At 46.5% G+C, this 27,691-nt stretch overlaps 1 protein-coding gene across 4 annotated transcripts in view; it reads left to right on the top strand.

Annotated features, from left to right (window-relative positions):
- The window catches only part of LOC144537221 (ras-responsive element-binding protein 1-like), an 81,388-nt gene extending 54,881 nt beyond the window's left edge, over positions 1–26,507 (top strand). For 3 of the 4 annotated variants that reach the window (XM_078280751.1, XM_078280752.1, XM_078280753.1), the window contains 13 exons: positions 2,451–2,592; positions 3,230–3,378; positions 5,559–5,748; positions 6,643–6,927; positions 8,124–8,595; positions 8,752–10,504; positions 12,038–12,219; positions 14,108–14,299; positions 17,689–17,850; positions 19,285–19,449; positions 20,379–20,491; positions 22,376–23,063; positions 24,733–26,507. In XM_078280751.1, the coding sequence (XP_078136877.1) occupies positions 2,451–2,592; positions 3,230–3,378; positions 5,559–5,748; positions 6,643–6,927; positions 8,124–8,595; positions 8,752–10,504; positions 12,038–12,219; positions 14,108–14,299; positions 17,689–17,850; positions 19,285–19,449; positions 20,379–20,491; positions 22,376–23,063; positions 24,733–25,409 (5,170 nt within the window). In that variant the 3' untranslated portion in view covers positions 25,410–26,507. The remainder of the gene's footprint in view (positions 1–2,450; positions 2,593–3,229; positions 3,379–5,558; positions 5,749–6,642; positions 6,928–8,123; positions 8,596–8,751; positions 10,505–12,037; positions 12,220–14,107; positions 14,300–17,688; positions 17,851–19,284; positions 19,450–20,378; positions 20,492–22,375; positions 23,064–24,732) is intronic. The other variant, XM_078280754.1, reaches the window with a different exon arrangement.
- Positions 26,508–27,691: the final 1,184 nt, after the last annotated feature.

Genomic DNA, 27,691 nt, shown 5'->3' with positions numbered 1-27,691 from the left:
TTCCTAGTTTTCCTCTCCTGCCCTCTTTTCTTATTTTGGTTTCCTTCCCTCCCCTTCCTTTCCTTTCCTTCATATTCTTTCCTAGTTTTCCTCTCCTTCCTTTATTTCCTTTCCTTCCTTTACTCCCCTTGCTGTGTGTGTGTGTGTGTGTGTGTGTGTGTGTGTGTGTGTGTGTGTGTGTGTGTGTGGCAGCTGTTGACGACTCAAGCGTCTCTCACACACACGCAGCAGGATTGTGTCTCAGCTGACTCGGCATGTTTTCTGCTCTGTGATTGGTCGGTTCAGGGGGTCACAGTACAGTTTGGGCCCAGAAGACTTTGCTCTCTCTCTCTCTCTCTTGTTGTCCCGCCTCCTCCTCCTCCTTCACTAAACTGATTGGTTAAAGAATGACTTCCTGTCAGCTGGTCTCAGATCTGCTGACTCTGTCAGGACCTGTTATGGGCGTCCAGCCTGCTGCCTGTTGGGTCCTATTAATAGATGATATCATCCAATCCTCCTCCTCCTCCTCTCTCTGCCCCCTCACCTCCTGCATCCTTCCTTCTCTCCTTTCCTTCTCTCCTCTCTCCTTTCCTTCTCTCCTTCTTTCCTTCTCTCCTCGCTCCTTTCCTTCTCTCCTCTCTCCTTTCCTTCTCTCCTCCTTTCCTTCTCTCCTCTCTCCTTTCCTTCTTTCATTCTTCATCATCTTTCTCCTCCTCCTGTGTCCCCTCCTTTTCTTTCTTTCTCTCCTTTCTCATTTTCCTCTCCCCTCCTCCCCTTCATTTCTGTTCCTTTCCTCCCCTTTTCTCTCATCTTGTCCCCTTGTTTTCTCTCCTCTTTCCTTGTTTTCTTCTTCCTCCTCTAGTGTGTCCTCCTAGCCTCTCCCCATTTTTCTTTTCTTTTTTCTCATTTTCTTTCATCTTTCTTGTCTTATCTTTTCTCTCCTCTCTTCTGTCTCCAACTTGTTTTCCTCTACTCTTCCTTCCTCTCCTTTACTGTTCTCCCCTCCTCCCTACTTTCCTCCCCCCCCCCTCTCTCTCTCTCTCTCTCTCTCCTTATTCCCTGTACTCATTTCGTTCTCTCCTCTTTGAACTTCTGTAAAATGACACCTTCGCTACCGCCACATGCTAGCTAGCTGGATGACCTTTACACACACACACACACACACACACACACACACACACACAGAGACAGACACACACATACACACACACACACTGAAATAGCAGAACATGTTAACAGCCTGCACGCTTTCTCACGCTTCCAGTAACGCTTAAATAACACAAACTCTCACAAACACTCGGTTGTCACATTTACTTACACACACACACACACACACACACACACACACACACACACACACACACCTCTTTAAATCACCATCTGACCTTTGAGACACAGCTGAGGGAGAAACTGACCCAGTTCCAGTCTGTATCTTCTCTTCCAGAAGTTTTTCTTGGGCTAAAATGTGTCTAATTTTCAATGAGGCCTGGTGCGTAGCTTTGGGGTTATTGTGTGTTTCCATCTCCACCGTTTACAGTTGACTGTAAAAATAACTGATGCTTGGTTGGCTGAACGAGACATTTTTAGGCGACCCAAATGTTCCCGTCCATCCTCCATCTTTCCCCTCCATCCTTCCCCTCTATCCTTCCCTCCATCCTTCCCTCCATCCTTCCCCTCTATCCTTCCCTCTATCCTCTCCTCCATCCTTCCCCTCCATCCTTCCCTCCATCCTTCCCCTCCATCCTTCCCCTCTATCCTTCCCCTCCATCCTTCCCCTCCATCCTTCCCCTCCATCCTTCCCTCCATCCTCTCCCTCCATCCTCTCCTCCATCCTTCCCCTCTATCCTTCCTCTATCCTCTCCTCTATCCTCTCCTCTATCCTCTCCTCCATCCTCTCCTCCATCCTTTCCCCTCCATCCTCTCCTCCATCCTCTCCTCTATCCTTCCCCTCTATCCTTCCCCTCTATCCTCTCCTCCATCCTCTCCTCCATCCTCTCCTCCATCCTTCCCTCTATCCTTCCCCTCTATCCTTCCCTCTATCCTTCCCCTCTATCCTTCCCTCCATCCTTCCCTCTATCCTTCCCTCCATCCTTCCCCTCCATCCTTCCCTCTATCCTTCCCCTCCATCCTTCCCCTCTATCCTTCCTTCTGTATCTTATATAAACTTGTATAAATCAAGTGAGAAGTCGTCTCACTTTCTCATAGACTTCTATAGAAACAGACTTCTGTTTGGAGCCAGTGGCGTCGCCCCCTGCTGGAAGTTACAGAGAATGCAGCTTTAGTTTTTTTACAGTCAGTGAAACAAACAACGCATACTTGAAATTATACGTGCACAACTTTCATATTCTTACTCCAAGATCAGATTACTTAGTTGCTAATAACTCTCTATCTTTACCGGCTTAGGAGTCAGCTTTTAGGGTAAAGGTTTAGAGTGAGAGAGTGAAACTAACCTCTGACCCTTCCTCTCTCAGACACATGAAGATCCATGAAAAGGACCCGGCCAGCGGTCTGCTCCCCGTCAGCCCGCCATCCCCCAACAAACGCCGCCGTCCGTCCGTCAAGAGGAGACAGGGTCCGGAGGAGGAGAGCGGAGACGAGCCGCCCAGCAAGAAGGTACAAAAGAAATCTGTGGATTATCTTCTGGATGAATGAATAAGTTGTTGTATAAAATGTCCGCAAATGGTGAAAAAATGTGGATCAGTGTTTCCCCCAAAAAGCCCAAGATGACGTCCTCAAACGTCTTGTTTTGTCCACAACTCAAAGATGTTCAGTTTACTGTCACAGAGGAGAGAAGACACTAGAACATGTTCACATTTAACACGCTGACATCAGAGAAGTTTGACTGTTTTGACATAAAAAAATGACTCAATGATCGTTTTTAGACAATCGTAACAGAGACTGCAGATGCAACTAAATGTACTTTTTATTATCATCAATTAATCTAGTCATTATTTTTTTATTTTCCCAACTAACCGACTAATTGCTTGACCTGTAACATGTCAACATATTGTGAAAGTTTGTTTTCAAAGTGTCTTGTTCAGTTTGTTACAATAATAGAAAACCAGAAAATATTTACATTTGAGGCTGAAACCAGTTTTTTCTTATAAAAACAGCAGATTGTAATATTTACTCTCTCTAACTTGTGTGTTTGTGCGTGTGTGTGTGCGTGCATGTGTATCTCTGTGTGTGTGTATCTCTGTGTGTGTGTGTGTGTGTGTGTGTGTGTGTGTGTGTGTGTGTGTTTGTTTAGGTGGTGGATGATGCGGCTGTGGAGGAGTCAGCAGCAGCGCTGCGTGGAGCTGAGGAGGAGCTGCTGCCCTGTCCCATCTGCTTCAAGACCTTAAACTCCAGACTGGAGCTGGACGCACACATGGACACACACCCCGACACCGCTCTGAGGTACACACACACACACACACACACACACACACACACACACACACACACACACACTTAATGTATTTAGTTAATTAGTTTCCACTGACTTCTTTTGTTCTATAAGTACATATTGCTGCTAATACTTCTGTACTGTTAGGTAAGAGAAGGGAGTGAGATGGAGTGATTGGGTGGGGGGGGGGTCAGGTTAAAGAAGAGGGAGCAGAACGGACGGATAACGAGAAAAAAAGATGGAGGCTAATCACTAGTGAGAGAGAGAGAGAGAGAGAGAGAGAGGACAACTTAATAAGTCACAAAGAAGAGGAGGAGGAGGTTTCAAGACGCGCTTGGCCAGGCCCCGTTGCCATGGCAACCCCCCCCACCCTGCCTAAAAAAAAATAAAGAAAGACAGTCTGTCACCATGGCAGCAAACGAACACACACACACACAGTTAAAAGTTTGAGGCGACATAGCGTGACTCCTGTTGTCACTGAAGAAATGAAGAAATAAAGGAAGAAAAGATGAGGAGAGAACGACCAATTTAATGGAAAGAAAGAGGGAATGACAAAAGAAAGAAGAAAAAGGATGAGAAGAAAGGAAAAAGGAAGAATGGAGGAGGGAAGGGAGGAGGGAAGTAGAAGAAGGGATGGAGGACCGGGACATAAAGTTATAGAGAGAGAGAGAGAGAGAGAGAGAGAGACAGAGAGACAGAGAGACATAGAGAGAGAGACAGAGAGAGAGGGAGGGGGAGAGATAGAGAGACAGACAGAGGGAGAGAGACAGAGAGAGAGACAGAGAGAGAGGGAGGGGGAGAGAGAGAGAGAGAGGCTGAGCTCGTTATGGAGGAAGGCAGCAATATTTAGCTGTAAATCCTCACTAATGAGTCTGTAAGAGGATCTGGAGAGAGAGAGGATGGATGGATGGAGAGAGAGAGAGAGGATGGATGGAGAGAGAGCGAGAGAGGATGGATGGATGGATGGAGAGAGAGAGAGAGGATGGATGGATGGAGGGAGAGAGAGAGGATGGAGGGAGGTAATTTAACGGACCACTAGGAAGACGGAGGACTGTGAATATGAGTTCAGCTTTATGTTTTAACAAAGTCTCAGTGAGCATTAACATGTGGTTGAATTGCATTCTGGGTAATGTAGGCGCCAGGTTTCAGGACAAGGAAAAAAGAGTGTGGAATAAAAAAGGGCGATATCTCTGGTTCTCTTCATATGTTCACGTTCTGGTTTTCATTAACCATTCATGAAAAAATATATTAATGGTTCCTTTTAAGGTTCCTGCACTTGGTGTCTTAGTTGCAGGTTAACTGGCTCAGTGGCTAGCATCAGATACTGATACACACACACACACACACACACACACACACACACACACACACTCGGAGGGTAAATCTCTGGACCTGAGCCAACCTCTGAGGGATTAGTCTGCACTCACACACCAGTGTGACACTCAAACACACACACACACACACACACACACACACACACATATGCAGGAGACCGACACCAGAGTGTGAAGACAGGGAGGAGGAGAAAGAGGGAAGAGGAGGAGTGATGAAGATGGAGAGAAAGAGGGAGGTGGAGGGAATACAACAAGTGTTTTTGTGTGTGTCCCCTCTCCTGCTCCCCCAAAAATCCTCTTGACACACACACACACACACACACACACACACACACACGGGATGTGATAAGAGTGTATGACGGACACTGTGTGGCAGACACTGAGCAGCGATTAACAAGAGCAGAACCAGCACTGCCACCAGTGGTTATCTCTCACACACACACACACACACACACACACACACACATATATATATATATATATATATATATATATATATATATATATATATATATATATATTTAAAAATACAATACACAGCTTAAATGAAGAGCTAAATGTGCTCATAACTGTCTCTCACACACACACACACACACACACACACACACACACACACACACACTAAGAACTACATGTGCTCACAACTAAGTGTCTTGGAAATAAGTCATTCACAAAGAAAAAACATTTAAGAAAATGACTTATCGACTAAAGAAATCTTAGACAAAACTGACCGTTGAGTCGACTGTTTTTAGTTTTTTCTCTTGGTGTCCCGTTGCTGCTCTGTTTGTGATTTGTGCTCCACTCTTTCAGTCAGGTAAACACTGTAACGTGAGCCCCCCTGGTTGTGTCGTTTGCAGGTGTGATTTCTGCTGCCTGTCTTTCCGAACTCACCGCGGTTTGTTGCGTCACAACGCCGGCGTACATAAGATTCTCCCCCAGGACCCCAGCGGCCACCCCTTCATCCAGAACAACCCCTCCATCCCCACCGGCTTCAACGACCTGGCCTTCATAGACTTCTCCTGCAAGAAGTTCGCTCACATCGCACAGGTATCCAAGTCAAGTCTAGTGGATTTTATATTCATTTCAACCATATACACTGTATATAGTGAGACGAAACAACGTTTCACCGTGGATCCAGTGGTGTTGCACATTTAAAAATATATAAAATGACATTTCAGACTATTTTAGACATTTGCTACATGTAATGCACACACATTATAGACTATACATAAAGTGCAATTACTACTTAAAGGGAAGCATTTAAGACAGACAACAGACAACAAAAGACAGGGCCAAGAAATCACCATCACCAAACTCCACCAGACTCCATGTAAATAATCAGGACTTTTAGCGTGTATAGAGCCAGCATATCTCCACCAGACTCCATGTAAATAATCCGTACTTTTAGCGTGTATAGAGCCAGCATATCTCCACATGTAAATGGGTGAATTAAGGGTTTATTTCAACCAAACCAGAGTGGTGATTGTTGGAACAGTGGAAAAATGAACCAAGACGGCTTTTGGTAGTTTTATTTCGTTTCTGTCGACTTTGAATGAAGTGTGTTTTACGATGATAAAAGTCCTGATTATTTACATGGAGTCTGGTGTAGTTTGGTGATGGTGATTTCGGGGCTGTTTCATGTTAAACTAAAAGGATCTTACTCTTTAACTAAAAGGTCTATCTCTGTAGGGATCCTTTCATAATGTTGTCAGACACCTAGAATAATAATCTGAGTCTGTCAGCGGCAACAACACAACTTTTTTGGATGTAAACTGACGCTGAACATTTGCCCAATAACGTTACATTGCAGCTTGTTTCTCGCTTAATACTGGACCAATGTCAAAGATTGTTGTTCCCATCAGTCACTTAACCACAGAAACATGGTAAAATAGGGCCCATGTTGAAAAGTAACCCTTTTAAATCCCCTCTCTTTCCCTCCAGGTCTGGTGCGAGACAAACCTTCGTCGCTGTATCAGCAAGTTCCACCGGTTTGTCTGTGATTGCTGCGACAAGGCATTCCCCCTTCGCTCGGCCCTGGACCTCCATAAAACCATCTCCCACGCCGACAAACCCAGCGACAATGGCACGCAGGAAATGGAAGAGGAGGCGGAGGACGCAGCCGCTGAAAACGGCGATGATGACGACAGTCCGGACACCGAGAAAGAAGTCCCGCCCTCGGAGCAGGCCAGCTTCTTGGAAGCGCTGGGTCTTCAGCACGTTTCTCAGGTAAGATCTGGAAACAAAACTATATTAATAATAATATTATTATTATTATCATCACAGCAGCCCACACATTCACTTATTTCACCACGTACAGCAGGGTAGGTGTGGGAAGTTATAATAGTTTTGACTTTTGGATTTCATTTCAGTTTAGCTTGAGTTAGTTTTCAGAGTGTTTTCTAGTTTTGTTCTTCAGAAAGTTTTAGTTTTTATAGGTTTAGTTTTAGGTTGTTTTTGTCAGGGCCAGATATATTGTCTCAGAAGTCTGTAGCTACATATACATACAGAATGCACGTGATGTTTAATGTTAAATCTTCGCGCTGTTTTAGGGTCCTATGTTGCACCCGGCGCAGCGCAGCGCAAAGCCCGACCCAAGTGTCTTTGCTAGTTTAAGACCGACCCAGTTGTCAGTTTCCCGTCCAGCGCCCACGTCGTTTAAATAGCAAATGCACCTGCTCCCATCTGTGGCCCATGGGCGTGCTGGTCTTACAGGGAGATGTGTTCAGGTGCATTCTGGGCGTGCTGGTCTTACAGGGAGGTGTGTTCAGGTTCATTCTGGGTGTGCTGGTCTTACAGGGAGGTGTGTTCAGGTGCATTCTGGGCGTGCTGGTCTTACAGGGAGGTGTGTTCAGGTGCATTCTGGGCGTGCTGGTCTTACAGGGAGGTGTGTTCAGGTGCATTCTGGGAGTATTGCTATCTTGAGGCAGCGGGAAGTGATGGCGCCATTGACCAACAAAAACCTGGTCTAAAGTCAATAACGCAGCATTTCATTGTTATTTTAACAGAGCATTAGTAAAATGCTCCTAGGCTCGTGCACAGCACGTGCACACTATGCTTGTTACACACACAGGGACGCACAGCAGCACACACACACACACACACACACACACACACACACACACAGGGGACGCACGGCAGCACACACACATGCAGAAGATTACAAATACAAATATTACGGTGCAAATCCTCCATCATAACAGCAATGCTCCAAGGTCCAAACGCGCCTGGCTTTTAAAGGGAATGGGAGATGATCTCTGATTGGTTTATTGCATGTTACGCCCAAAACACACCTCTGATTAATGAAGACACTAAGTACAACCCTTTAGAACCATGCGCCCAGCGCACGGACCCTTTTTTCTGCCGTCAAACTAGCAAAAGTGGATTTGGACACTGGTCTTAATGGATGCTGTGTTTTTCCCCAGGTGAAGTCCGGTCCCACAGATGATGAGATCCATCAGGCGCACCTGGACAGCATCAAGGTGATCCACGTGGAGCCGCCGTCCTCCAGCCTCCCCCAGGAGCCGGCCTCGGCCTACCTGTCCGGAGGCCTGGGGCTGACGTTGGGGCTGGGCGTGGGCGGCCTGGCTGCCCTCAGCATCCCGCTGCTGGAGGCCTCAGGCTCCGCCTCCGCACTGCAGGGCCTCTCGCAGAAAGACGCCCTGAGCCTGCTCTCCCTGCAGCCCTTCCAGAGCGGCTTCCTCCTGCAACCAGACGGCAGTGCTGCAACAGCCAGCGCCGCCTCGTCAGGGGTCAAACCCGGCGAGGCGGGTGGCGCTGGGATCATGGAGCTGGCAGACATTCAGCAGATACTCAAAGTGGCGAGTTCAGCGCCCAATCAGATGGGGCTGACCCTCCCACCTTTGGCTAAAGCTCCGGGATTTGCGGGAGGTCAAGGTGGGTGTCGGTTGGAGCTGGATGTTCTTGTGTTTGTCAATCAATCAATCAATCAATCAATCAGTCATCCGATCAGGTAGTGTCTGAAAGAATAAGATTTGCTGACTCCTAGTCGTAGAATCCAAAAAAAAGAAACTCTGTTTCTTCCTCCTCCAGGTCAAGGCCAGAAGGCGATGCCTCCGCTGAAGCCCAAACCTCCCATCACCCCTCGCTCCAGCCTCACAGCGACAACTCCCCCCCCGCTCCAGAGCTCCCAGCAGGCCTCGCTGGGCTGCATCAGCCCCAGCCTGCCGCCTCCCACCCCCACTCTCTTCAAAACGCCCTCCTCTTCCTCGTCGTCCTCCTCGTCGGCCGGCAACGGAGGCCAGTTGGACGCAGAGTGCATTGGAGACGCTCACACGCCCCTGTCGGATTCGCCGCCAGCTGCTACCACAGCGGTGCACGAGGAGGCGGGGCTAAGCGGGAGAAAGCCGGGAACCAAAGGGGGAAACAACGCCAACGCCGGCTCGGCCAAAGGCTCGTTCCCGTGCCGATTCTGCGACCAGGTGTTTGCCTTCTCCGGCGTCCTGCAGGCTCACATGCGCTTCCACCTCGGCATCCTCCCCCACCAGTGCAACATCTGCGACTACGTGGCTCCGGACAAAGCCACGCTGATCCGACACCTGCGCACGCACAGCGGCGAGCGGCCCTATGTCTGCCGCGTCTGCCACTACCCTTTCACCGTCAAGGCCAACTGCGAGCGCCACCTCAGGAAGAAGCACGCCAAGACGTCGCGGAAGGACATCGAGAAAAACATCAAGTACGTCACCTCCACCACCACGGCCAACCTCGCCTCAGCGATCACCGCGGCAACGACCACCACCACCCAGGACACGGAGACGGGCTGCGCCGGAGCTGAGACGACCTGTCGTTTCTGCGGCGAGGACCTGAAGACATACCGAGCGCTGCAGATCCACCTGCGCACGCACAACGGCTGCCAGAGGAAGCCGTTTGAGTGCCGTCGCTGCGGGGCGGCCTTCCTGGCCAAACGCAACTGCATCCACCACCTGCTCAAGCAGCACCCTGAGGTGCAGGAGAGGGAGATCGAAGAGCACATCGCCACGCTCCTTCCTGCCGCCGCAGCTGTCGCGACCGTAGCTGCCGTCGCCTCTGCACGCGCCACTCCGGTGAATCCGATAACGCTCAATGGGATCAATCAGACTCCGATTCAGGCGCTCCAAGCGGTCAAAGTGGAAGCGAACATGGTTTATCCAGCAGAGCTGGACCAGCCTCTGGACTTCTCCGCCAAAAGTCTTGGAGCCGGCAGCCAGGCGGGGTCTCCCGGCATCAAACTGGAGAGCGTCTCGCCGAGCTTCGACTGCTCCATCCTGGACCAGCCCATCGATCTGTCCGTCCCCAGCAAGAGGCAGCGGAGGGAGGAGAAGAGGGAGATCAAGACGGAGCTGAGCAGTAGCAGCATCGTGGAGCAGCAGCAGCAGCAGCAGCAGGCTCTGTCCAGGGAGGAGAAGGCAGCGAGCGCGCTGCCTCCTCTCCACCCTCACCCGCAGCTCGGCTGCTACCAGCTCCCCCCCGGATCCACCCCCCCCCCCCCGGCCTCGCTTAGCAACGCTACGCGAGCGCAGCGCCTCAAGCCCCTGCTCCCCAAACCGGCGTCCTGCGCAGCCACATCCTCGCCCTCCTCCGCAGCCATCAAGGAGCTCCCCCCTCTGGCGTCCATCGCTCAGATCATCCACTCCGTCTCCGGAGCGCCAGACCTGCTGAAGAGAGAGGCCGCCTCCACGGCCGCCGCGCTGGACGTCAAACCCCACGCGGTCGTCGCTCCCTCTCTGGCCGAGGCCGCCGCAGACGCCCCGGGACCCTCCGCGGTCCAGGAGACGCCAAGTGACGAAACGTCCGAGGTATCCTCCAGGTACGTGAGCTTCAGTAATAACTAGAGCCCGACCGGTAAAGGATTTTTAATATGTGTATATGTATTTATAGTATGAAATCATAACAAGAGTTATCTCGAGACTCTTTACAGATAGGTCTAGACCACACTCTATCATTTACAAAGACCCAACTATTACATTAATTCCCCCCAAGAGCAAACATTTAGTGGGACAGTGGTGAGGAAAATCTCCCTTTTAGGGAGAAACCTGGGACAGACCCAGAGTCTTGGTAGGAGGTGTCTGACGGTGCTGGTTGGGGGGGTGATGAACAATGGCAATAATAGTCATAATAAAGATATATTACAAATATTTGGTGATTTAAAAATCCGATATTCTGATATATCGGCCAATATATATATATATATATATTTTTTTTTTTAAATCCAGAAACAAAACATAAACAGATTTCCCTAACATTAGTTATTTGTCGTTATTTATGAGTCCTCACTAAAATAATATCACAATGCAGTTTAAAAATAAACGTGTGTTTTATTGTCACAACAGAACATCAAAATATATTCTGTTAATATTAAGTTCTGATAAATAAAATGTATAAAGTATAAAGTGGCAGTTGGCCTTGACCAGCTGCCACTTTGCTCGTTTTCAAGCCGTGATGTCTCTCTCTCTCTCTTTCTCATGGGGGGGCCAAATCCTCTGGTTGGGCAAAGCAGAGAAAGGGGAGGTAACCTTTCCCCTTATGACGTCATAAAGGGAAGATTCCAGATCGGCCCATCTGAGCTTTCATTTTCTCAAAGGCAGAGCAGGATACCCAGGGCTCGGTTTACACCTATCACCATTTCTAGCCACTGGGGGGGCCATAGGCAGGCTGGGGGAACTCATATTAATGTTAAAAAAACCTCATAAAGGGACATTTTCATGCCATGGCACCTTTAAGATATGAAAAAGTCCTTTGAACAAAAACACAAATCAAAGAGTGTTGCCAACAGGGAGGTTGTAGAGCGCCCTCTGGTGGTCAAACTACGCAACGCCAACACTCAGAACATGGTTGAAGGGGGTTTCGTCAGTTTTTATTTTATTTTTTATAATATTCATTTATCGGCCGTTATAAATGCCGATACCGATAGTTTGGAAAATGCCTAATATCGGCCGATAATATTGGCCCGCCGATATATCGGTCGGGCTCTAGTAATAACTAAATAAACCTGAGCTGCAAAGATTAACGACAAGCAACAACAAACCGACTCAGTTCGGACCGACTCAAAATACCCAGTGAAAGGTCAAAGCATATTTATATACTCAATATATTACACTACAAAACAAGTCTGAAATAGCTTTTTTACGGATAAAACTGTACATTAGGAGTCAAAAACAGAGCAAAGTAACACTTACACAGTTGTTGGAGTCATTGAAAAGTCTTCTGACTCCCTATGTTGGGCCCTACTTTGGATTGTAAACTCGCAGCATGCGTCATCTACCACGGTGCCATTTCTGATTGCACCACCAGATGCAAATTAAAGGAAATAAAATGGTCTTTCTGTTATTGTGTCCATCAGGAAGCGGTCCAGGAAGAAGCCTGCTGCCCTGGCAGTGAAGGAGAAAGCCGTTGTGAGCGCCGGCATCGACCTGGAGTCCAGCGGGGAGTTTGCCAGCGTGGAGAAGATGCTGGCCACCACGGACGCCAACAAGTTCAGCCCCTACCTGCAGACCGGAGCTGCAGACCTGGGAGGAAAGAGAGGTAGGAGGAGACACACACTCAAGGTTGAGTGGAGGCTTAAAGGAACACGCCGACTTATTGGGAGTTTGGGACCAGACATACCCTTCTTATCTCCGTGCGTGTTGTCTGACTTCCCCACCACTATCCTAGCTTAGCACAGATCCTGGAGGTAACCGGCTCCATCTAGCCTAGCTTAGCACAGATCCTGGAGGTAACCGGCTCCATCTAGCCTATCTTAGCACAGATCCTGGAGGTAACCGGCTCCATCTAGCCTAGCTTAGCACAGATCCTGGAGGTAACCGGCTCCATCTAGCCTAGCTTAGCACAGATCCTGGAGGTAACTGGCTCCATCTAGCCTAGCTTAGCACAGATCCTGAAGGTAACCGGCTCCATCTAGCCTAGCTTAGCACAGATCCTGGAGGTAACTGGCTCCATCTAGCCTATCTTAGCACAGATCCTGGAGGTAACTGGCTCCATCTAGCCTAGCTTAGCACAGATCCTGGAGGTAACCGGCTCCATCTAGCCTAGCTTAGCACAGATCCTGGAGGTAACTGGCTCCATCTAGCCTAGCTTAGCACAGATCCTGGAGGTAACCGGCTCCATCTAGCCTACTGCTCCCAATAAGTGACAAAATAACACCAACATGTTCCTGTTTACATGTTGTGATTTGTAGAGTCACAGCGTGTACAAATAACAAGGTCACATGACACACAGCCATCTTCTAACCGTATATAAACTGGGAACTATATTCTCAGAAAGGTGAAGCACTGCTACTCTGCCTGGGGCTTCTCAGGTGCATATCACTCCGCTCTGTGTGGAGTAGCAGAAGTAGCAGTGCTTTGCCTTTCTGAGAATATAGTTCCCATGAATAAGCTAAAGTCCCAATAAGTCGGCGTGTTCCTTTAAATGAAACACTGAGGCTTAAAGGAAGATACTGACATTGCATGTTTAAATATGCAAATGAATTGCATAAATGTCCACAACAGAAATATGAAATGTGGGGTCGCCCTCTAGCTCACCCAGTAAGAGCATGCGCCCCATATAGGCTGAGTCCTTCGCACCGGGTTCAAATCCGACCTGCGGCCTTTTTCTGCGTGTCGTCCCCCCATCTCTCTCCCACCTTTCCTGTCTATGCAGACACTGCTGTCACTCTGAAATAAAAGGGCCAAAGCACCCAAAAAATAATCTTAAAAAAAAGAAAAGAAATGTGAACTGTGCCACGTTCTAACATTTGTTTCATTTAGTTGACGTATTAGAGTCAAAGGTTTTCACAGAGGGACGTTTGGATATCACTAGTGTTATCTTTAACGTGCAACGGACGTAAACGCAGCACAACAGCGTAGCATGGCGACCACAGACAAAATGAAGCATACATCATAAAAGCAGACAAGAAAACATGAAATTAAGAGAGCTTACCAAGTGGCTGCACACCGGGTTGAAAGTCGTTACAAACTAAATGAATCTCGCAGTTCCTTTTCACGTAGTAATCACCGGTCACATGTACTCACAGCACACCCCCTCTTAAAGGGACACTACACTATTGGGCTGCTAAACCGCAAACGTTTCTCCATCAGTGTTACTTTCGGCATTTGTAGCTCTGGTTTAAGGTAAACATTTGATTAAACATGTAAATAAGAAATAACAAAACTTCACAAATGACAGAACTCCACAGAAAACACAACAGTGTCACTGAAGTGGAGATTTCTGTCATCACACTAATCTGAAAGAAGACTTATGGAAGACAAATAGCCCCATATCTCTAAATTGAAACATTATGTTTTTGCCTGTAGTGTCTCTCCTAAATTGACTAATTGTTTCAGCACTAATCCTTATTTTTTAAGAGGTTTGTAACCAAATAATATAATTTATACAAGAAAAAAAAATGACTCCAAACTCTCTGTGTAAACAGATGACAGAGCAGGAGGAGGGGAGGAGAAGGAGGGAGGATCGAGGGAGGAGGTGAAGCCAGCGACGGTCGGGCCGCAGTCCAAAGGGAAGAAGAACGCGTACTCCAACTCGGTCCAGAAGATGACCTGCCCCTTCTGCCCCCGAGTGTTTCCCTGGGCCAGCTCGCTGCAGAGACACATGCTGACACACACCGGTAATACACAACAGACCTACCACACACACATATATCTACACAACAGACCTACCACACACACATATATCTACACAACAGACCTACCACACACACACATATACCTACACAACAGACCTACCACACACACACACATATACCTACACAATATATCTACACAACAGACCTACCACACACACACACACACACATATACCTACACAATATATCTACACAACAGACCTACCACACACACACATATACCTACACAATATATCTACACAACAGACCCACACACACACACACACACACATATACCTACACAATATATCTACACAACAGACTTACCACACACACACACACACACACATATACCTTCACAATATATCTACACAACAGACCTACCACACACACACACACACACACCTACACAACAGACCTACCATTACACACACACACACACACACACACACACACACACACACACACACACACACACACACACACTCTCTCTCTCTCACTCACACACACACTCACACACACACACACACACACACACCCCCACCCCAAAACAACATACCTACCTATTCATGGTTCTGTGGCGCTCCACCCAGACCTTTCTCCGTAGTCTCCGTAAGAGCCCTGAAGTTTCTATTTGTGCGTTGATCTCTTTAAGAGAATAGAATAACAAGTCAGCAGATGTTGGGTTCTGCTGATAAATGTCTCCGGTACCGGAAGATCCGTGTTCATCCTCCGGTAAATGTCCGCTGGACGACTCGCTTCAGAAGGGTTGACAACCTGCAACTTTCCCTCTTTAGCGTTTAGCTTAGCACAGCGCCACGGCAACATTAAACAACACTGGCTTAGCTGCGTCTTCCTCCCCAGCTCCGCCCTCGCGTCCAGTTTTTAAAAAACAACAAACGGCAGTCAACAAGCCAATGGTTGACTTCACGAATGCTACATTCATTATTTTTTTTACAGTTAATGGTGAAATGTAACCTGGCCTCTTTAGAGTCTCTAATCGTAGTAATCATAGTTTGGTAAATGTGAAAATGTACCGCCAGATATTTGTTGTTCTAGAAGTTGTACTTCATTCATGCTTGTTTTCTGTTGATTGGTTTGTCTTTTTATTTTTCTATTAGCTACCAGTGGTGGAAAGTAACTACTCAGGTTCTGTACTTAAGTACAATTTTGAGGTACTTGTACTTTACTTGAGCACTTACATTTTCTGCTACTTTATACTTCTCCTCCATTACATCTCAGAGGGAAATACTCTACTTTCCACTACACTTTTCACATTTTAAAGTCACATTAAAACACTAATGATAATCTTTAAAATACCGTATTTTCCAGAGTATAAGTCGCATCAGTCAAAAAATGCGTCATGAAGAGGAAAAAAACATATAGTCTAGTCTCACTGGACTATAAGTCGCATTTATTTAGAAGTTTATTTCACAAAATCCAAGACCAAGAACAGACATTTAATCTGGAAAGGACAGTTATTAAACTACCCAACAGCCCCCAGAACAAGGGGCTGAATACGGTAGGTGTCCTCTATGTTAACGTAACACATTAACAGTTATTAAACTACCCAACAGCCCCCAGAACAAGGGGCTGAATACGGTAGGTGTCCTCTATGTTAACGTAACGTAACAGCTCTGTTGACGAGCCTCTCCCAGCAGCACGTTGTTCAAGCACCCATCTGTGGACTCCTTCCTCCAGCTCTGGCCATCTGGATTTCAGCGACTAGCTTTCTTTGTTTTCTTCATTGCAGTAAGACTAACCTTTTCTCCAGTCCCTCACAAGTTTCTCTCTCACTCCAAACTCTCCTTCTGCTGCTCGATGACCGTTTCCGGCTGCGTGTTTTACTACCTGCAGTCTCCTGCAGCTTCTTTTCTTTCTCAGTTGTCTTTAGGAGCAGCATATAGTCGTCACAAGCCTAGAGCGCCTCTCGCGGCTGTAGACGGTAATGTTTTCAGCATGAAATAACATTTAAAACATGTTACATTATATATATTTTGATATATAAGTCACACCTGACTATAAGTCGCAGCACCAGACAAAGCATGAAAAAAAGTGCGACTTATAGTCCAGAAAATACGGTAGAATACAAATCCTAACTTTTATAAAACTGTCTACTTTGAGGCGTCCTGTCATGTTTCAGGCTACGTTTTCTAACTAAATAACTGTTCGAGGCACAAAGAGGGAAAATTATAAACAGGTTTCACAAAAACAGCAAAACGTTAGCGAAAAAGAAAGTCATAAAATCGGACTAAATCAGTGTTTTCATCCTCTCTCTCTCATGAATCATCTCACGACCCCTCAGATTTATCAGGGGACCCTTTGGAGGGACCCGGCCCCAACGTTGGGAACCCCTGGACCAAACTATCTAACTGTATATAAAGTAGTTAAAGTGGCTCCTCCCACATTAATGATCAGTGCTGATAACCAATAACGTCAGATATGATAATATATCAGTCTCTGGGGCTGAGCTGTTTGATTTATTTAGCACAACAACAACAATCATACATTTAAGAGACATTTTTTCACATGCAAAGGAAACCTGCTTGGCTGCTTGGCGTGTTGGGTTCCCTTCAAGTATTCAACATAACATAAAAAACATCTAGTCTGGAACCAGGACAGAAGAAAGGAACAATCAGCTGTACATTTAGCTGATTATACTTTCTAGTTTTACAGAAAGTAAACTCTTGATTGCAGCACATTTACTTAACCTCCTGTTGTCCTGTTTCTATATCAGAAATTTGGGTTTCTTTCCACCAGATTGTCAAAAAAAGATAACGTGGTGGCCGGGTTGGTTCAGCGGGTAGAGCAGGCGCACATATACTGAGAGGTTTATGCCTCGACGCAGAAGGTCCAGGGTTCAAATCCGACCTGTGACGATTTCCTGCATGTCTTCTTCCCCCGCCCCCCGCCCCCTCTCCCCTTTCTCAGCTAGCTGTCCTGTCAAAAAGCCCAAAAAACTAATCTATTGTAGCTAAAATATAATTGTATAGCATTTGAAAAGTAAAAAAAAAAGATAAAAGAACATAAAAAACGTGACAGAAATGTTAAAAAGGTGCAGAAAAAATCAGGAACAACGTTGCAAAAAGTGACAGAAACGTTGGAAAGCGACAAAAGTGTCGAAAAAGACGACCCAAATGTTGAAAGAAAGACCCAGTTGAGTGCGTTGACCCAGAAAAACAAAAAGTTGTCGACGGGAAGGCAACACAAGGGTTAAGTAAAGCATCTTAGCGAGTACTTCTTGCACCACTGTCGTGTACTTCTGTGTGTCCAGATTAGTTCTTTTAATAATTTCTGGAACTTCTTTATTGGAAAACTTCATAAGAAAACTAAACCTGAGTCACAAAATGAAAGAAATGTTTCCTCACCTGAATCCTTTCTGTCTTTCTTCAGGCCAGAAACCGTTCCCCTGTCCAAAGTGCGACGCCTTTTTCTCCACCAAATCCAACTGTGAGCGCCACCTGCTGAGGAAGCACGGCGTGACCCACCGAACGCTGCGACGAAACGGTGCCCTCGCCAAGAAAGACGGAGACGAGGGCTCACAAGAGAGCGCAGGTCAGAAGCAAACACATCACAGCTTTAGTAGGAAACGGCAAACTGGAGAGGCAGAGATCCAGCTTGTTTTGGTTAAAGTGCTACGTATAAACTTAAAGGGACAGTTCACATCTTTTGCAGTGTGGTTGTTTGAGCTACTTCTCCATAGTCAGTGTGTTAGCTACAGTAGATGGCGGTCGGCACGCCCCCAGTTTGGAGAAGCAGGCAGGAGTACCGACACGGAAGCTAAGCAACGTCCTGCTGTGGAAGAGGGGGGCAGCAGCTAGACGCATTTTAGACACCTAAAAACATCTATATTGGTTTAAGTGGATGGGCTATTTAGACTATTTTCAGCCCTTCACCTCGCTGTTAGACAGCCCTTTACGACGGGGAACTGAAGCCGTTATCTCTGCTCTCTTCAAAGCCACCAGACTCCTTTGACAAAAACAGTCATTTTACCGCGCAGGACACGGGAGTTGCTGCTCTACCGCTGCCTCCGACGCTTAGTTTGTTTGTTAGTTTTGGTAGTTCCTAACCCTTCAAAACACCAAAGTCACACAATAACATTAACAAACTAACCGTCGGAGGCAGCGGTCGAGCAGCAACTCCCGTGTCCTGCGCGGTAAAATGACTGTTTTTGTCAAAGGAGTCTGGTGGCTGAATATAAGTTTTAAAGATCCTCAGTGTGTTTGCAAGTTTTAGCTCCATAATTACAAATTATATATTCTTGTAGTCTATGTACTTTTAGCCTACAAGTATGTATGTGTGTGTGTGTATATATGTATATATATATATATATATTTGTAAAAGTAGTAATAGACACTTGTAACACTATTACTTTTTCTTTAACTATGTTACTATGGGCGGCAACTTGCCGTGGCCAGAACTCCACCGTACGTTGAGCTTGAAGTAGAGCTGGGCAATATATGGATATTATATCAATATCGTGATATGAGACTGGATATCGTCTTAGATTTTGGATATTGTAGTATCGTGATATGACATAAGTGTCTTTTCCTGGTTTTAAAGGCTGCATTACAGTAAAGTGATGTACTTTTCTGAACGCCACCGACTCTATTATTTGCCTTTTCCCCACTTAGACATTATGTCCACATTACTGATGATTATTCATCTAAACTCTAGGTGTGAAGATGTTTTGTTAACGCACCAGTTGTCAACCCTAGAATATCGCCGCAATATCGATATCGAGGTATTTGGTCAAGAGTATCGTGATATCTGGTGTTCTCTCTGTCGCCCAGCCCTAGCTTGAAGGTTCATCATTAAGAGTCAGTCATCAGTAAGAGTTTATCACCTGCAAGAAAAGCAAAGATTGGCAGGAAAATAAAGCAGACTTTTTGAAAAGCTGAATTCAAATGTGTTCTTATTTAACTTGTGACCCTGATCTATATTCTATATTTGTTGTATTGATTGTGTTGATGGTGTTTGGTCCCGCAGAGAGTCAGTCAGAGACGGAGCAGACGGCACCAGAGGCACAAGACCTCAGCGGCGCCAACACCTCCACCGACTCAGGCTCCGGCCCTTCATCCGAGAGCCCCACCCCTTCAGACCACCAGGGGGCGGAGTCATCTCAGTCAAGCCCCTCCCACAAACCAAGCCCCGGTGAGTCATCTCAAACAAGACGATCAATCCATTAGTCAAATTATTCAGAGTTGATGGTTAATTGTGATCATCGATTATCTCTTGAAGTAATCTTTCTGAATATTTGGGGGTTTAATTAGCATTTTTCTGACTTCTTACAGACTGAACAGTTAATCCCTTAATAGAGAAAATAATCAGCACATTAAATGATAATGAACAGTATCGTAAATTGCAGGCGTAGATTCAAGTGTTCTCGTTTAAAGACTGGATAACGGAAGCTAAACTTTGGGTACATTTACACATTTAGATTTAGGGCCATATTTTAACGATCTAAGAGCACGGCGTGAAGCGCCTGGTGCAGGTGTGTTTAGGGCGTGTCCAAATCCACTTTTGCTAGTTTGACGGCGGAAAAAAGGGTCCGTGTGCCGGGCGCATGGTTCTAAAAGGGTTGTTCTTAGTGTCTTCATTAATCAGAGGTGTGTTTTGGGCGTAACATGCAATCAACCAATCAGAGATCATCTCCCATTCCCTTTAAAAGCCAGGCGCGTTTGGACCTTGGAGCATTGCTGTTATGATGGAGGATTTGCACCGTAATATTTGTATGTGTAATCTTCTGCATGTGTGTGTGCTGCTGTGCGTCTGTGTGTGTGCTGCTGTGCGTCCCTGTGTGTGTAACAAGCATAGTGTGCACGTGCTGTGCACGAGCCTAGGAGCATTTTACTAATGCTCTGTTAAAATAACAATGAAATGCTGCGTTATTGACTTTAGACCAGGTTTTTGTTGGTCAATGGTGCCATCACTTCCCACTGCCTCAAGATAGCAATACGCCCAGAATGCACCTGAACAGGTGGGGGGGGGTGCATTGTTGATAGTTGTATTGTTGAGCCATGCATGTTTGTTGTTGCCCAGTTTGCCGATGATACTGACGGATATTTGGGTTTGTTCTGCAGGTTGCAGTCCGGCTGGCGGCTGTGCAGAGCAGCAGGAGACAGAAACCACAGAGCAGCATTCGGACCTGCAGGGGGCGCCAGAGACCAGAGCAGCACACAGCAACAGCACCAAGGTAACCTGAGCCTGTCTTCGCCTTGGTTACACTCTGAGAAATCAGGTCACACAGGAGATTGGAGAGTTCACAGGGACTGTAGGCACCTGGTTCCTGTCAGTAATCAGATTTCTTTTCACGCGTGCATTAGGGAGGGGTGACAGGCGGGGAATCATCGATACAGCGATATAGTATCAGATTCTTAAGCACATCACTATAACCCTGCGTGTGATGTTCATGACCTTTTTCGTGACAGAAGAGGCCCACTCGAATGGCTTTCTGTTGACCTAATTTCATAGTTTAGTTTGATTTCAAAAGTCTGCAAACATTCAGACCAATCTGATTTTGATATATCATCCAACACGTCCAGTTAGGGCTGCACAATATAAGGAAAATATGCGATAATGTTGAATATCGTGCAATAAAGAAACAGATAATAAAGTGTTCTCAGTTCTGCTGCTTTCAGTATTCTGCTAAAATAAAGTGCAGTTTTCTACTTATATTTGAATGTCTTTCGCGATGTGTCGCAGCCTCTCTGTGTTTATAGCACCGGTTGATATCACGATGATGATTAAAAAACAATATATTGTGCAGCCCTAATCTCAGGTCAGGTTACTTCATTGGTACCCGTAGGTAAACTAGGTTTACAGTCTAAGAGGCGGGACATCCTTAACACTTTGTAGACCACCACATAACAGGCAACACACAGAACATTAAAACATATAAAAACAGACAGTAGATAATGGATAAAAAACAGTACATGACCACACTGACTTGTGCGTTGTTTGTTTGTTTAACAGAGCGACTGCCGCTGGGACAAAACTGTTTTTAAATCTTGTAGTTCTACAACCAGAGACTAGTAGCCTCCGTCAAAAAGGGTGTAGGCTATCTGGCTAGTAGCTATCCGCTGTAGATGTTTAGCATACAGGGATGTGGGGGGGCAGCTGGGACTCACCAGTCAGCTTACTGGACCATCTTACAGTTTGATTTAGGCACCCAAACCATGCCACTAAGGAGAAAGATGTGATGGATTCGATAAAGGCACGATAAAATAATGTCATCATGGTCTTGTCTATATGAAAATGGTACAATTTACTCAAGCAGTATAGACAGTAGCTCAGTTTCCATCCACTTCTTCACGCTGGTGAAAGTGTGTTTCCATCCAACGGCTTTAAAGCCAGTAGAAACCTGTTGCGTAATGACGTCACGTGCTGTTTTGCGGTCAGATTGGTATATGGAATTGATTTTAGACATCTTAAGGTGTTTCCGTTCATTTGCCATCTGCCAACAAATGATCAATACTGCACGAGTTGTAATCGTGCTCATGTGCCAGCTGATACTGACATATCACGCTATAATAAGACAACAACGACGCTATCAACACGTTGCTGTGATGATGCAGATGCACGTAAATGCCCGACGACAGCGGAGGCGGCCTGTGGTGTGGGAGCGACAGCGCTCCAAACAGTCCACTTCCATCTGTCTTTGTTGACCCCCGCCATGTGTGCAAACTGCGGAAATACTGGGCGGAAATGAACTACAACTACTTCTTCTTCGTTTTGTGGCGGGTTGCAACCATAAAATGACCTAAAACTTCATCGCAATTCATTATTTATTCGGCAAATAACGTTTCCGTCAGCGTGTATCGCATAAGCCGTATATCGATCAAGAGACAATCCTTTGAGTTAATTGTACTGTTTCCATAAGACATTTTTCATTCGATATCACTTAATTCAGATAAAAACGTGTGGATGGAAACATGGCTTCACAGTTCTCCTGGAAATGTAGAGTCAGTAATTGTCCCTAGGTATCTATAGGATTGTACTTGATCCACTTGTTGACCATTTATAGTTGTACATCTAACGTCCACTCAGCGTTGATTTAACCTTCTTCTTTCTCCTCCAGGTTGAGAGCGCAGACGACGACGACTGCCACAGCAACAAAAGTCTGGACCTCAACTTCGGCAAAAAGCTGATTGACTTCAAGCTCTCGGCATCCTCAGGCCCCGCTCAGGAAGAACAGCCTGCGTCCTCTTCCTCGTCCTCCTCTTCCTCATCGTCCTCTACCTCTGCTCCGCACGTAGCGACAGAGAGCCCAGAGAAGGAGAAACACGCTACAAGCTCCTCTTCCAGCAGCACGGCGGCCAAGCAGCAGCCCGAGTACAAACACGTGTGCCGAGTGTGCAAGAAGAGCTTCCGTTACGCCACCACGCTCGCTCGCCACGAGCGGGCGCACCTCTCAGAGGAGACGCCAACCCCGGCCGTAGAGGAGGAGACCCCGCCGGCGAAAGACGCGGCGTCGGAGAGCGCCGCAAAACCGACAGACGACGAAGAGGAGGAGGAGGAGGAGAAGGAGGTGGAGGCCGAGGAAGCAGACGGGAGGGGAGCGGAGAGCGATGGAGGAGACAGCGGAGAGTCGGAGGAGGAAGAGAAGGAGAAGGAGGAGAGGAGCGACGAGGAGGCGTCGGAACCAAAGAGTTTGGAGGGAGAGGCGACGGGGAGACGGGTGGACAAGAGGAAGAAGATCTGCAACGTCTGCGGGAAAAGATTCTGGTCCCTGCAGGACCTGACCCGACACATGAGGTCACACACAGGTACGGGAGGGTTTTCACAATCAGTATACTTACATACACAAGGAATTTGACTTCGGTAGGTGTTAACTCTATGCATTCAACAAATAGACATGTAGACACATACTGTACAATAGAGACAACAGTATACATATAGACACATATCAACATAATATACAAATGAGACATAATATCAAGAAATATATCCCATTATCCGTTAGGAAAGGCCGCTTCATGTCAGTGTTCACCGAGGTCTGTGGAAGAGTTAGGTGCACGTATTTGGGCGGGTGAGTTTAGGGGTTTAGGGGTCCTTCCTCCAGAAAATATTTGGGTCATTATTATCACCACACCTGTGTCAAAAACCTTGGAAAAGCTAGATAATAAATAATAAATAAATAACACTCAAAAAGCTTGAAGTGCTCATATTATGCTTTTTGGCTTATCATCTCCAACAGAAAACACTGTTCACAAACTGCTCCAAACAGCTCTATTGTAGTCCAGCCTTTACTTCAGAGACAAACGTGGTCACTTTGGAACACACGTCCTTACCTAGCTACTGTCAGGGCACGCCCTCATAATCTGCTTCTGACTGGCTAGTAGTCCTTACCTACGTACTGTCAGGGCACGCCCTCATACTCTGCTTCTGACTGGCTAGTAGTCCTTACCTACGTACTGTCAGGGCCCTCATACTCTGCTTCTGACTGGCTAGTAGTCCTTACCTAGCTACTGTCAGGGCACGCCCTCATAATCTGCTTCTGACTGGCTAGTAGTCCTTACCTAGGTACTGTCAGGGCACGCCCTCATACTCTGCTTCTGACTGGCTAGTAGTCCTTACCTAGCTACTGTCAGGACACGCCCTCATACTCTGCTTCTGACTGGCTAGTAGTCCTTACCTAGGTACTGAGCATGTGTGACAGAAGTGTGAAGTAATTTACTTACATATATTTGGCTTAGGTAGCGCCCAGAACGACTCGGGTGCTGCACCTAAAGCTTATAACGGTAGACGGGGAAAACCCTGATCTGTGGAGCACATTTAATTAGATGTTTTGAAACAATCAACATCCTATAAAAGAAGAAAATAAAAACACGAAAGATAGTCAGCAACAGGGTAACTCCAAGCGCTTTACATAACACATGAAAGAGCAGTTAAAAACAATTAAAAACCTTTGTTAAAAAGACATAAAAACAGGCGCCTGTGTAGCTCACCTGGTAGAGCGTGCGCCCATGTACAGAGGCTCAGTCCTCGACACAGCGGCTGCGGGTTCGACTCCGACCTGCGGCCCTTTGCTTCATGTTATTCCCCCTCTCTCTCCCCTTTCATGTCTAAGATGTCCTATCAAATAAAGGCCTAAAAATGCCCCAAAAATAATAAAAAAAGACATAAAAACAGCTAAAATAGAATAAGACAAAAAAATGTTGCTTGTTTTTTTTATTGATTTCTGTTTTTAATGTTTATTTTTTTATATTATTAAGGTAATGTATTAATTTTGTTTGATATATTTAATTATTTGTATAATTATTTTATCGGAGATATTTTTTATTCCTCTTATTTTGAGGTTTTGTTGACGCACACAATGCCAGTTTCTGTATTTATATTTTCCTGCATGTCTTTGTAGACTCATGAAGTGTTTCTGTGTGTGTTGAGGATCTACTTTTTGTGTATAAATCCCTCCTCGCTCTGTGCTCTGTCCAGGTGAGCGGCCCTACCAGTGTCAAACCTGCGAGCGGACGTTCACCCTGAAGCACAGCCTGGTCCGCCACCAAAGGATCCACCTCAAGCCCCGCGGAGCCGACGGAGCGTCGGCCGCCAACGATGACGCCAGCGAGGATGGAGACTCCTGCGCCCACACGCCGCCCTCCACCTGCCCGCCCTCGGAGAACGAGAGCGAGTGTGGCAGCAGCCTCGCGGCCGCCGGGGGCAAAGAGCTGGAGGACGAGGAGGACGAGGAGGATGAGGAGGACGTGAAAGAGGAGGGTGAGGTGGCAGAATCCACCACGCTGGAGGAAGAAAGCGCAGCGAAACAAGACGAGTCTGGCGCGGACTCAGAACCCCCGACAACCGTCGCTTCTGGAGAGCTGCACGCTGAGAAGTCTGAACTTTCTGCAGAGTCTGCGACGCAACAGCCCTCCACTGACAGTGACACGACTCCCAGCCAACAAGCTACTGACACAAAGAAAACTACTAGCGACGACGACGACAACGTGAAATCGACGCCCGAATCAAACCTCTCCAAAGACCCCTCTCCCTCGTCCTCCGTGGCAGCTGCCCCCGCAGAGGGCTTCATCCAGGGGCTGCTGGAGATCCACGCCAAGCCCCCTCTGGAGCACATCCTGCCCAACGGAGAGCCTCCTCTGGTCGGGGTAGACTGAGGGAAACCCTCCCCCACCCGGCTGTCTGAACCAACGTCACCACAGTGCCATACCACGGAATAGACGCTACACCATTGATGAAGATGATGATGCAAAAACCAGCCCGGAAAACCTTTTTTTTGATAGAAAGACGAAAACCTCGTTTTCTTGAAGTGCCTTACTACTAGTCATACTTCTAAGAGATGTTTTTTGCTATATCTTTATCTGCATTATTACAGAAGATGGATCTAATTTTTATAGCTTTTTATGATAACAATGATTTGCATTACTATTTTTTTTGTGCGGGGAATCTATATTTCAGCAATAAAAAAGAATAAAGTTATGATTTATTATCGTTCTAGATTCTGTTTGAGAATTGATGATCAACTTAGGAGACGCAGAGGGACAGAGACTGAGATGGACTGTCGGTATCTGCGTTTATTCTTCTGTATTTAAATCACAGCTCGGCTCCGGCCACACAACAGAGACTGAACAATCCGATTTTAACATTTCAACCAGCTTCGGATTTTAGAGCGGGCTAGTCAGGGTGGGGAACTTTTCGTGTCTGCCAGCCACAGCCACTTTCCAAAATTCACCAGCCACTTCTCCGGCTTGACCAGCTGTTTAAATATTGTTTGGATGAAATGAAACTCGGAGAGGGGGATGGCTGTTAGGCTGCCAAAGTGGCTGCTTGAACCCAGTTTCACCTGAGAAATCATGACTTCCACAGGTGGCTTGTGGTCGTCGCTTAACGGTGCAACGAAGGAAGATTTTTGTAACTGGAAAACATAAGAAAGGTCGGCACTTGTTGACGTCCTTTCGGCTCGCTTCCGCACCGATCCTCGTCTCTCGGCTGGCTCACGAAAACACACGAAAACATTCACGAACTTGTCAAAGTCGCATCCGATTTCTGTGTGAAAAAGAACTCCTGAAAGGGCCGATATAGTGTTGATCAGTTTGTGTTCTACATGTTTTTAAACCCATCACACTATTGATCCCTTTTATCCCTCAAAGCCACCCTGTGAGTTGGTTTGTGTGTTAATAATTTCTCATTCACAATCATTCTCAGTTGATTCCATGTGTGTACAGAGTTGAACATGTGGCACGTGATGCTAGAGTATTTTTGGGGGGGGGCGGCGTGTGTGCGATTATCAGTGACATTTAGGTGTAGGGAGGGGAATTGTTGTGGATTTTTTTTATAACTGAACAAATCAATTTTTCTTGTGCGAGTGTGTGTGTGTGTGTGTGTGTGTGTGTGTGTGTGAGACTCCCGCCTGGCTCTCATCATCGCCTCCCTAGTGTTCATTTAGGGTCTATTACAGGGCCTCCAGTGTGCTATCGCCGCTAACGCGTTACCCAGGTTCAGTATACCTCAACTTCTGCTTCTTCACTGCAACCATTAAAACAACAGATGAGCAGCTCTGTAGGCAACCCTTTAACTCATGTCTTCCTAAACAGGGCTAGCAAGGGCTAATTTGTTGCTAGCCTGGTTTCCACTGTGGGCCAAATCAGAGCTAGCCAGGGCTAAATCATTAGCGTGGCTTCAAACACAGCTAGCAAAGGCTAACTTAACTAAGTCGTTACTGGCGTGGCCTCCGCAAAGGCCCAAACTAACCAAGCAGCTAACCAATGCTAACTCAGTATCAACAACACTGTAATGGACCACAAAGTCATTACTACACACAGGAAAGCTTCAGCTTTGTCCGCTTTGTGTTCACCACAGCTTTTTAAAATGGCTAACACTAGCTAGCTGTTGTTTTAGCCTGTGATAGCTTAACAGACATCAGCGACAGAGTCAAACAAAAGCTAACTAGGGCTTACTGACTAAACCAGACAAAGTTAACCCAGCTACCAATGCCTTAATTTGCTTAATGTCTCTCGTACGCGTTATTATGGACCCCCACGTAACTTCTAGGCAAGTCCCGCCCTACATAGCAGGCCGATTGGTTGGGGTTAGGCATTGACCTTGAGTGGTTAAGGTTCAGATAGCCAACTGGTCAGGGGATAAGACATGAACAAATTGGTTTACGTTATCTTGCGTAAGCATGGACGCCTGGCTAATAGTAGCGTGTGAATGCCATTGAAGGACGGGTCTTACCTAGAAGTTGCGTGGGTTCCATAATAACGCGTCTCGTACGGCCAGTTAGCCCTAGCTAGCTCTTATCATTAGCCTTAGCTTCATGCAGGGGACCCACTAGGCTTAAAACCCATGCTAACTATGGCAAGCTGACCGGACACCTTAACCAAGCTAACAATGGATTAGCTCAGTTAGCTTGTTTTGCTATGGTCAGTTAGCTCTAGCT

This window comes from Sander vitreus, chromosome 22 (assembly GCF_031162955.1).
Source record: "Sander vitreus isolate 19-12246 chromosome 22, sanVit1, whole genome shotgun sequence".
Classification (NCBI taxonomy): Eukaryota; Metazoa; Chordata; class Actinopteri; order Perciformes; family Percidae; genus Sander; species Sander vitreus.
This window is presented reverse-complemented; position numbering and strand designations above follow the sequence as displayed.